Source organism: Colias eurytheme, chromosome 4 (assembly GCF_061535395.1).
Source record: "Colias eurytheme isolate Ceu_HAF_F1 chromosome 4, ilColEury1 Martin Lab GWU primary, whole genome shotgun sequence".
Lineage (NCBI taxonomy): Eukaryota > Metazoa > Arthropoda > Insecta > Lepidoptera > Pieridae > Colias > Colias eurytheme.
In genome coordinates, this window is record NC_142983.1 from 1,635,255 (window position 1) to 1,647,505 (window position 12,251).

At 32.3% G+C, this 12,251-nt stretch overlaps 2 protein-coding genes across 4 annotated transcripts; one reads left to right on the forward strand and one right to left on the reverse strand.

Annotated features, from left to right (window-relative positions):
- The first annotated feature begins 1,534 nt into the window (after positions 1-1,534).
- LOC149908739 (transmembrane protein 126) lies at positions 1,535-3,844 on the forward strand. 3 transcript variants are annotated; one of them, XM_090101551.1, is made up of 5 exons: positions 1,535-1,609; positions 1,693-1,844; positions 2,166-2,337; positions 2,624-2,755; positions 3,586-3,844. In XM_090101551.1, the coding sequence occupies exons 2-5, from the start codon at positions 1,729-1,731 to the stop codon at positions 3,817-3,819; spliced, it is 654 nt and encodes a 217-aa protein (XP_089957677.1). In that variant the 5' UTR covers positions 1,535-1,609; positions 1,693-1,728; the 3' UTR covers positions 3,820-3,844. The 3 variants fall into 3 exon arrangements, with proteins under 3 accessions (XP_089957677.1, XP_089957678.1, XP_089957676.1); XM_090101552.1 differs by having other exon boundaries at positions 1,575-1,613; XM_090101550.1 differs by lacking the exon at positions 1,535-1,609 and having other exon boundaries at positions 1,620-1,844.
- Positions 3,845-3,978: 134 nt separating this feature from the next.
- LOC149908740 (uncharacterized protein CG5902) lies at positions 3,979-11,605 on the reverse strand. The gene is made up of 4 exons (XM_090120319.1): positions 11,296-11,605; positions 10,657-10,742; positions 9,306-9,536; positions 3,979-7,247 (listed from the first exon to the last, which is right to left on the reverse strand). Exons 1-4 carry the CDS (start codon positions 11,487-11,489, stop codon positions 7,093-7,095), a joined length of 666 nt encoding a protein of 221 aa, XP_089976445.1. The 5' UTR covers positions 11,490-11,605; the 3' UTR covers positions 3,979-7,092.
- Between the last annotated feature and the right edge of the window lie 646 nt (positions 11,606-12,251).

The window sequence follows — 12,251 nt, forward strand, 5'->3', positions numbered from 1 at the left end:
AACATAGTAGGATATATACCTGTTTCAAATGAAAGATTTATTAAGAATGAGATTGGATGGCTTATTATTTCAGCACATTTCTTTAAAATACCGGTTCTTAACCCATCATATCCAACGGCGTTTGTATTATTTAGTGACATAATTATCTTAGATATTTCACATGAGTCTGTGGGCGTTAAGTAAATTGAATTCATTATATTATTAGTATTATTGTTAAAAATCTGTTTATGAATATTAATGTCATCTTCTGGCTGTAAATTTATATTATTTATAAAATAATTATTGAATAATTCGCAAATGATATTTGGTTGGTCAGTTGTTAATGTGTTCGTTTCAATGACATTAATATCGTTTTTGTGTTCACACTCATTTATATTCTCTTTTATAAGATTCCACGCAGCTTTGCACTTGTTATTATGATTATGAATATATTTTAAATTATTGATTCGTTTTGAAGTGTGTATGCATTTTCTAAGTAGTTTTGTGTATTTTTTTAACTGTGTTAATGGCGGCTCGGAACATCGTACGTGTTCCGATGCGCAGAATAAAATTTTAGGTATTAGCGGGACGGTTAGAGTCCTGTGCGCACCCGCACTCGCACCTGCACCTAACTTCCAAACCGCCATTATGTTTGAATCGAACTATATCATACTGATAAAATCTTGGAAGACATTTTGACTCACTTTTCGGTCTTGGAGAAACAATATGAGAGGATGGATGGATGTTTGTTGTTCTTTCTCGGAAAAATTACTGGACGTACTTACTTTACTTTACATTTAATTAACTTTACATTAATTAATTAAGATCATCAGAATAATACACGAGCAGAGAACTGACGCGCGCTGATTCGCCTAGGCCACAGCCTAGGCACTGAACGGTGCCGACGTAAGCTTCAACACACGCTGGTCAGCGCTGGGCGCTGCTTAAGGCGCTGCCAAATAAAATTTGTCTTGGTTTGCTTCAACATGGCTTCAACCTGTTTCCTTTGTGTAGAACACGCATTATGTTTCGAACATGGACGTATAAAAAAAGACGGACGGTATATCGCCTAAACATTGAGTGAAGCCTAGTAATGGCGGCGAAACATCCATGTGTGTGTGCCATGTTGCCATGGCAACAGCTGTGTTGATGACAATGGCGGCTGTATTTTTTTCTATAAATTTTGCCGTAATAATTTTGTCATTAAAACATAAAAGGAATAACTTGCTTCCTTGTGGAATGTAATCCCTTATGTTTTGTTATTTAAAATTGTACTGTTGCGACACCATTTACCACGCAAGACGGCATTTTAAATATTTTTTGTGAAACAGTGACGCAGTTAATCAGTCGGTAGTTCACGACGTAATGGCGGCCGACTAGCTTACTATGGTGAGAGTGTGTGCGTGTTTATTGTCTTTACACGATCGCTAGCTTACTATGGTGGCTTCACGTTGTTTGTTCGTAATACGGTGTCCGTCTTTTTTTATACGTCCATGGTTTCGAACTTTCTTTCAGCATACGGCCTAAGAAATATGTCAAAAACAGCTGATAAGCAATTTTGAGCAATCGTAGAGTGAATTGACTTTTGACAAATGACAATTGACATTAAAAGTACAATTAAAAATTGGAAGTTGGTAGATATACCTATGTAAAGATAAACATTAAATTATGAATTAAAGACTATTAATTTAATTTCTCGAACATACTTTTCAGTGAGAGACTGTTAAAATCTAATGTCTAACGAGAAATATGGCCTTCGTAACAACAAAGTCTCAAGTTCCCAAAGATGCGGTTGTTATGGACGAAACTGAGGCTGCAGAATTTGTTTGGGACTTGGTATACAGTTGGAAAGAACTCAGTGATGTGTATGTTGTAATCTTAAAAAAATAACATAAACATTCATATAGTTTGAAATTATTTACAGATACATAACCTCTTCCATGCTTAATTAGGATTTATGAGTTAGTCAGAAATTCGTTCTATCTTAGCCAACAATGTTTTGTTACTACCAATGTTTCTCTAATTACCTTTTCTAATCAATTGAACGCCAACTTACAAATATTGAGTGAAATAAAAACAACCTCCAAACAAATACATTCTAAATCTATCTTTTTAATTAAATGTACCTATACCTTCAACATATTGATATCCTATCCGGATGGAATTAAAGCTTTTTAATATTTTAGATGGGCTTTACGCTATGGCTCAGCAATATTGGCTGGTATTAATGGTATATCTGGAGCTGTGATAAACAAACACTATCGTAGAAAGTTGAAACTTGGCACTTATGGACATTTCTCTTCAGTTATACCTGTAACTGTTATGCCTGCAATGCTAACCATGTTGTTTCATAGATATGTAAGTAATTTTAAACTAGTGTTATCATAATAGGAAAGTTCTATGGATATCATAAAACGTTACAATTCGCCACTGTGGTAAAGAAATGCATTACAAGGGTGGGGAGAAGGGCCAAAAATCTTCAAAAATTGTGTTATATAGTATTTGAACGCTTCATTATTAATATGTATTATTGAGCCATAAGGTCGCCAGCGTTTTGACATAGTTTTATTTTCTTATTTTATAAGACCAACAATTGTATTAAAAAGAGTAAATAAATAATTAAAATAAAGTTTTTATGTTACAGTTAATATCAACAGATATGCTTCTAATGAAGGGTGATCAATGTCCAGTGTGCTATGAAATCAGATCAGCGGCCACACAAGTTGTGTTAGGTACAACCTATCCAATGCTACTAGCTCCCACTTCAGCTTTAATGGTGGGTTCAACTTTATTTATTTATTAAATTTACTTTAATTCATTAGTGAACAACAATTATGTCATTAAATACTAGGCCGGGAGATACTGACACAAAATTTTGGGTCATTAGTAACAAGATGGCGGTTCTACATGGATCTTAGCTTAGTATGCAATGACAATGTTGAAAAAAAAATAATTGCTGATTTTCAGCGGTATGGCGACCATTTGGAACTGTCTGAAAAGTATGGCATGGCGATTTTCGTACATGGCTGCAGGACGATGATTACCTGTGCAAAAATCAGCCTGGTACAAATGGTTGAATTTTTTTTTAAATCAACGCATTCACGTCAGCCATTCGGCTGGCTGTAAGTCACACCGGAAAAGTATGGCATGACACTACCGCCTACTTCTTTTTTATGGGCTATCAGTAAATCCTAAAATTTTTTTGTTACAAATAGTTTGACTTCCGTAATATATCCGACGAGTTCGACTAACGCCCACGCGACGAAACCAGCATTCTGACCATCATTTTTCTTTTCGTCATTGCGTACTAAGACCCTTGTAGAACCACCATCCTGTTACAAATGACCCAAAATTTTGTGTCAGTATCTTCCGGCCTCTACAGTTTATGTCATAAAGACATGATATAAAAGCGCAAAGGCACGCATACAGGAATGTCTGCCAGACAACTGGTATTATATAAATGAAGCCTTAAGATTCGTAAAATTGTGTTAACAATCTAAAAAATAGCAACAATATTTCATATAAATTCTGTGTGGCTTTAAAGCATTATTAGTAGTTTTTTATTTTATTAATCCTATTTATCATATGAATGTGAAATTTTTTTAGCTGGCAAATAGATACAACACATACAGGGTACCAGAGCTGATTAAGGGCCCAAAAGTTTTATTCAAGTTCTTACGGACCATCACCAAGCCACTTACAGGAACATTAACAACTCTTGCCACAATCCAAATTATTGCCTCATCTATTGTTACCTATTTCGAAATGAAAAATAGTATCGTACTGAGAAATAAGGTAAGTGAAATAGAGCAGAAATTGTTAGCTGAGCAGGAACAATAAATATGTATGTTATAGTGTAAATAGATTTGTAAGTATAGATGATATATTATGTAGTTTTATTTACTGACCATTCCGTAATACTATGAGCGTTATTACCTATTTTAATTATTACTTGATATGTTTACATCGAATATCGATATTGGGTTATAAAAAGTCAAGTTTGATTGGCGGCAGATGTTTTATTATCATTTAAAAGATTCTCGACGCTCCAACAACGTAAACGTCTATTAAAATAACAACAATTCGTATTAAAAATATCGATAAAGTAAGAACGGCTACTTAACCTACAACAAATTATATCTTATTCATACATTTTTTGTATTTTTTCATCTTATATAATTTTTTTTAGAATTTTCGCTTTGATAACTTTAGTCTATACCCCGAGATATCATTATAATTGAGGAACCCGAGTGTTCAATCTAATTTAATTCTATAACACTCTGAAACTCTTCAATCTGAGAGGTAAAGAGTAGTGTTAACATAAGCGTGACAAAACATACAAACGGAACCAAACCTTAACGCTAAGGTATTACGATCTTATATCACTTGAGATTTCTATAGCCGAAAATATTCACGATGAAGATATAAATGTACCTTGGACGGTAGAGTGAATGTAACCTTAAACCCGCTTATACTTCTTACGCATAGAAATTTAAACCTAATGGTAAAAGCCAAAAGGTCGTTTATCAAGGGAGGGGGACTAGCCGAACATTCGGTGCAATATTCTTTACCTCCCAGCGTAACGTATAGACCTAAGTACGCAGAAAACTGGGCCATTTATGGGCTGGTTAGACCATCTTACAGAGTCAAATTATCATAAGCTCACAAAAATTAACTAATTGACCAACTTAACTAATAATCATGATTGTATGAACTGAGGTTAAAGTTACTATAGGTTAATAATGAAAGAGAGCAATTTAATAAACCCTTATATTGGAAGAGCTATTCAATTATAAAAAAAAGACGGGTTGCACTCCGGGAGTGCCGGCAGAAGTGAAAACTTGATTATTAACGTTGAGCATGTTTGATATTTTGGAATGGTATCCGTTTTACGCTTTTTCGATCAGGTCACGTGTCCTGACGCGAGTTTAAGATTTTATACCCATTACAGAAAAAGTGCTCAACACCGCTAAAGAAGTTTTCACTTCAAAAAAATATTCACAACATGGTAATTTTGCTTTTATAATCATGCCATGTAAGTAGGTACCCACTTAATTTGTTTATTAAAAGTACAAATACATATACATTCGAGTGGCTGCTTTGCATGATATCTGTATAATTTGAAAATAAATAAAAATATTAAAATAAATTTGTCAAATAGGTAGACCGTACGTAAGTTATACGTTGAAAAGTCGTACTTTTCAATTTATTTGTTTCGTGCATTTTCCTTTTGGAAATACAGACATTAAATCTGTAACAAATGGTAACTTTTGCAAAAACAACACAAATTTTACCCATTTACTTTCAATTAACCTCAGTTTATATAATCCCTTACAACCTTTAGAATGAGATAAACTATGATTAAAAAAATTAACACAAGCAATATATCTTATTCAGCCAAAACCAGTTTATTTAAATACTATCTAATTATAATTATACATTTATGAATCACCTATTCGATCATCCATTTGTGAACTATAAGCACGCCATTTTTCTTATCCATGTAAGATTTTAACAAGAAATTAGTGAAAACGTCGTAGTCACGAGTGATGTATGCGCTTTGTAAATGCTCACTTGATTTTAAACAAGAAAATTATTTCTCGTTTTGTTATTTTTAAACAACACGACACACGAAAAAACGTCAATGTAAAGTAAATGCTGCATTATTATTCTTTTAGGTCACTTTTGTTATGCATTTGATGCATTTTATCCCATGAATACGACGCTATAATTTTTAAAAAGAAAAAGTCAAAATTATGGTCTTAGTGAATCGCTCTTAAATTTTAATAAGTGAATCAAACACTCCATGATGACACGGAAAAATAATAATGAAACATTAATGAAATGATTTTTTTTTATCATTCAAACTTTATTCGTCAGTTTATTACGCATCAGGATATTTTATTATCTACCAAAGTTTATAATAAGGTGAACCATACAATCTAATAGGTACACACTTAAAGTAGGTATTTAAGTTTAGTTAAGATAATTTACAACAATAATTTTGAGAATAACTAAACAATAAAAATTTTAATCATGAAAACATCGGAAATCAAAAACGACATACAATTTTAAAACATAGAGCTTTGGTAGACTTAATGTTAAGCTTATTACATCATAGAGTAAGATTTATTGTCTATGAAAGATTGTACAGTTCTTTAATATTTAAATTATCTGTGCAGTTATGTTGACCACAGATATGCAGATAATTCAGTATTCAGTCATTTGTTTTTATTTCTATTTTACGATGATACCCTGTATTCTTGCATTTAATCATGTACTCGTAATTTTTTCTCACATTCATCTATATCCTGATGAATAATAACCATAATAATTTAGACACTAGAACAAACACTCTTGACCTAGTCTATTCAAGTATTCATCTAGTAGGTACTACTAAAATTCACTCTTTTTATTATTTACTGATGATATTTAAAGCGATATTACTTTAGGCAAAACTGCGATATTTCGTCTGTACATAGCGATTGTAACTTCGAAGGAAATTTTGCGCTTAGTTTTGGCGCCCAAATCAATGGATTATAAAATTAGTGGCATATATCAACTATTATCATTTACTTTTCCAGATATAGTTGCCATAATGATAAATGAAATCGAATCCATTTTTTTATGATAATGCAGTCACGAATAATCACTTACATAACTTCTGTCACAGCTAATATAATTTCATTTCTGTTAAAATAAGCGCGAAATGTCCTCGCTTATGTCGACTCGTCGCCTAATCACTTAATCTGGTAAGCATCTACACTATCACTATCCCGTGTCTATTCTACCAAGTTAGAGGAATCTATTTTAAATCCGAAGACGAAATACCGAAGTCTTTTAATGGCACCTTGTATCCCTGACAGGAATGTCATTGGCAGTGATTAGACGCTAAACGATATCCACGATCGACCTCTTTCGCGTGCCGGAACCACTTTGAGCATAATTCTGACTTTCCGTTGTACTTATATCACGCCACGTGTCATTGGGTACACTGTATGTATGCTTAGAAGCTACATTAGCACTGTCACTCGCGTTCGTCCGATATATAAATGGTGGTGGATAGGCGAATATGGTGTTTGGGAACCCTTGGCAGGGCTGGGTGGCCATCTGCTAGCAACGCTGGTTTATATAGTCGTTGTAGGTCGCGGAGACCTCCTCGGACTGATATCTCGTGAGTTTGATACTCCGTCTCATATCAGCGGTGATCGCCGCCTTGTAACCCCCCTTTCTGAGGAGGGAATCGATCGTTTGGATTTGGTCCCAACCTGAAATATTAGGTAAAGTATATGTAAATATTTTACAATTTTCTTAGCCTGGAATTCGTAATAACGTCATTGAATTTAACAATAAATTACAATGAAGTTGGAATGCTGTAATCATTTTTTAGGAAATTGTAAAAAGTAGATAAGAAGAGGTAAATATACACGGAATAATAAACTCTTTTACATCCTCCACATAGTAAAGAGACACGCACACACGCACACACGCACGCAGGCACGCACGCAAGCACGCACGTATGATATAAGTTTGTTGTACAAATCTGTAAGTATATTATGTAATAGTTATCTTAGCTCCTAAACCAGTGTACCGATTTTGATCAGTTTTCGATAAAAAAGCGGACACATAAGAATGACAATTTTTATTGTTATATTATTTTCGTTTCAGGACTATCGATAAAATGTTCTACATTTATATTTTTTCCATTGAAGTATCTAGTTTAACCTACATGTTTAATGTCAGCCACATGTAAGGGCTTTTATCGCAAGTGCTTCAAACACGAGATGCGTTGGCAAATCATCAAGGTTATGAACTATTTGTTTCTATGTTACCATTTATAGTACAGATACATCTATAAACTACAAGGTAAACCCAAATAAGACTTAATGGGATTCAGTTATTTAAATAACAAGAGATTAAATGCAAATTAGTTTTAAATTAATTTAATTACTCTGTTTAATTGTTTATCTGAGTATCTATTCATTGGATTTTTCTAAATTAAATTCTAAGTTAACTATAATTGAATTAGTATAAAACATAACCTTATTTTAAATAATTTAACATTAAATAATTTATTTTGCAAACAGGTATAAATATATAATTGAAGTTTGAAGTGCTTAAATTTATCAGATACCGTATAATTTCTAGTGTAGAACAATATCATTGAACATCATATTGCAGCAACATCTATGGAGTCATCCACAGTCACCGCTGCTTCCTAATTACATAAAAATATTGCCTTTAATTTATACAGTAAGTATAATTTAAAATTAAGATTATTTAATTAGATTATTTAAAAGTAAAATTTTGATGAGATTTGATTAATTATTTTATAGTATGTTAAATGTATAAAAAAGATTATGCCATTGTTATACCTCTGTAATTTGAAGGCAAGGAAAGATGCATAGAAATCTAAATAACAAGACACATAGAAGTGCTATAATGTCATAATTCGTATGAAAACCGCTGTCGCCAAAATCAACACATTCAAACCGAAAGCTAAACAGTACACACAAGTAAACTATGCCTTTTATTGGACAGCTTGATTTAAGTGAAAACTAACTTATCTATTAAATTAAGCTTTTGAATATGTATCCTAACGCACGAATTTACGGTTTATTTTAGAATAACATCCCTAAGTATATGAGACTTTTTGCTCCAATACGAACAAATGTGATAATAAGAATGGTCGACTGTGTCATTCATTGTTATTTCGATTACTATGGTGACACTCGTAATACTTGTAAATATTCTATAATTTTAAGGAAAAACGGCATTATTTCTAAAAAAAAATATTTTCCGATGAAATATTATTCCTTTATAAGTATAATTACAACTTGTGGAAGAATTTCCGCAATGGGAATTGCTGAAACACACCATGTATACACTCATACGTCTCCAGAGCAACTGAACAGTGACGAATGCACTGGTGATGTGCAAATCACCTGAGTGGCGTCAAGGTCACGCACGCTTACGACTTCTAGTGTCTTGTTATTTAGATTTCTATGGAAAGATGTTATGGTTTTGAGACTTTGGCTTATTTTGACGAGAGTTAGCCATGTAGGTTGAATTTAATAGTGTTTACTGTCTGAACACAAATCACATTATATGAAAAAATAAATAAAAATACACAAAAGTTTGAAATGACTTTTTAAGCCTGACATGATAAGCTATGTTAATTACACTAAAAAGTGTTTATTGTTGATCAACAACTGACGTTATAACGCAAAGAAGTTTAAAAAGTACCCTCAAAATTTTAAACGAATTTATACTATACAATAAATGATATTACTAGATACAACTAAAGTTAAAGAAGAAGATATAACCTTGTTCAGTAGCGACTTGAGGTAAGTAGGTTGCAGTGCGTTTCGAGCCTCGCTCGCTGATAAACTCTATACGAATCCCATGTTTGCCCAGCTTCCAGTCTAGATAATGTTCAGCCTCTTCGAAGTGCTGCAGGATGGAAACAGAGACCGTCAGCCGAGGCACTTCCTCGCGCGTGATCGGAGAGAAACGGGAATCCTTTAAGGCACTCGTTATTGCGTACTCTCGGAGCCCTTTAAAATAATGGAGATTGATTTTTATCTATAGTGAACGTTTTTAAATTTATCAGATGGATGAGTAACTTTTTTGCGTTAATAAATCGGGTTAAGTTGACATGATTACAAGATGGAGTTAGTGTTTTGTTGATTTTATTTTAGTCAGTGATGTTTTTTAATAAAATAATGAAATTAATATATTTTTAATACTTTGAAATTATAACTGCACTATTCATATACACCCATTAGGAAAATAGACCAGTAAATTAAATTTTAATTAAATAATAATAAGTTTATTATTTAATTAAAATTTAACTTTAATAGCCAAGAGTCTATTTATCAGTAAAAGTTAAAACATATAACTTGTGTGTTATTACTCATTATTGTATTATGGAATATAAAATCACTATAAGATAGATCATATACACAAAAGTAATATAAAAAGACAATGTTATTCACACAAAACAGTTTGTATCATTATTTCTTGTTATTTTACTGTCATTTTATCCTACTCTACTGGGTATATATATTTTGTCAATGCAGGTTATCCATACTAATATTATAAATGCGAAAGTAACTCTGTCTGTCTGTCTGTTACTCAATCACGCCTAAACTACTGAACCAATTTGCATGAAATTTGATATGGAGATATTTTGATACTTGAGAAAGGACATAGGCTCCCTTTTATTGCGAAATATGTACTTCTAATTGTTGCTTCTAATTACTGATATTTTATAACTTGGCTAACAGAAATGCTTTTAACAATAAAATTACTCTGAAAGAAGATTGGCTCAGAGCAACAGTTATATTAACAAAATTGCTTTCTTGGAAAAATTTAATAGTTTAACCATAAATTTATTAAGGTTTATATTCTTACTATAAATTTTAACTATTAATATAATAATAGACACATACAAAATTGTAATACATTATATTATGTTTAATTTGTCAACTGCACAAAAATACATATTATATTATGATGGCCAATTTGAATTTTAGTGTTAGATTGATAAAACATTAATTATTTATATTTTATATGATACATACACAGTATGTTTACATGATACATATATAGGAACAATATTTCTTTGATGAACGATGAATTAGACTGAACTAGATTATTAGGGGTTTTTTATACCTGAATGTAAGTGCATAGCATTGAAAGTTCCTATGCAACCTCTAAGACGATGCTCTTTACCAATCTTCCATGTCACAAAAAGGGGACTGAAAACAAAATAATAATACACATCAAGATAAATACATTTTTCTATACATAAAAAAGGATGATAGGGTGATGGTGGTGGAAATATACTGTCACTTAATATCCAATATAATTTAAACTACATACTTGTAATAATAATAATAGAAAATAGAAATATGTATATAGGAATTCATTACAAAATGTGTATAATTAAAATTTAAGTTTTATTTTAAAATGTTTATTATAGTTTATTCTTATATAATAAATATAATGAAATAATAAACATGTAATTTTAAAACTTTTGTTATTGTTTTTAATTTTGAGAAAAAGGTTTGAACCACCAGTATAACTTACTATTAATGTAAAACAATCTATTTTAAATAAAATGGTTACTCATTTGAAACAGTAACTGGATGTTTATAGCGAAAGCTGTATATCTTTAACAAAGAGCATCACATTATGCATACTTATATGAGAGCAGGTCAACCACCTTCGAAGACAAAAGATGACCAGATACAGACTTAACACTGAAGAACCATAGTTATAGTTAAGGATAACTTTGAATTAAACACTTACTATGCTTCATTTGTAAAGTTTGGCGTTTGTGGAGGGTCCATACTGTGCAGCTGACAATACAAAACATCGAAACAAAAGTAACACATATCAGGAATTGCTACAGATTCTTTGTAACCATTCAATGGTCGATCAACATGATTGCTATAAGAATTATTAAGTTTTTGTTTCTTAGTTCCACACCATACTGAAGACATGTTGGGAGGTATTAAATTAAATGATAAAATTATGAAATAAGCAGCCACTCAATTTCACAGAGTAAACGAAATCAACACACACACGCTCTTCAATAGGGCTTCCTGTTATCGTGACAGGCCGCGTGCTGTGTTGCTATTTGATAAACTGAATTTAAAAAAAGTTGCCTTAAATATAATATCAGTACATTAAAACTTTTTCTTTGTTTATTCCAATCTTCTAAACAATATTTAACGACAATTTTTAAAATCATTGACTGTTATTAATTAGCAAACAATACCGAAACGTAGATCATCTAATAAATTCCTTTTTCCCTGTTCAATTAACCACAATGCAAGTGGTATAGATTGTCTAATCTAAAAATGAACGCCCCTCCACTAAACTTAATTGTTTCAATGTGTGAGGACAAATAATTATTGAACCACTTTATATGTGTGCGCGCGTCGATTCTACTGCAAACTTTGACACTCGCGCACTGATTTGTCAACTAATCGGGCGATCAGGTGCCTAGCATTGTATGGCGGGGAGTGACACGTCCGTTCTGTCGTGCATCGCGTCATTTATGCACTAGTTGGCCAACTGGTCCTGTCGTTCGGGCATGGACGGGACTGGAGGACTGAACGACCAATGAGGCAGACCAATTTGTGTGTATTGCGTCTATACACGTACTTTGAATGTGAGCGTAAACACAGTGGAGGGGCGTTCATTTTTAGATTAGACAATCTTTATTAGTCTATGCTTATTAAGCTGTACTTTGTTGTCAG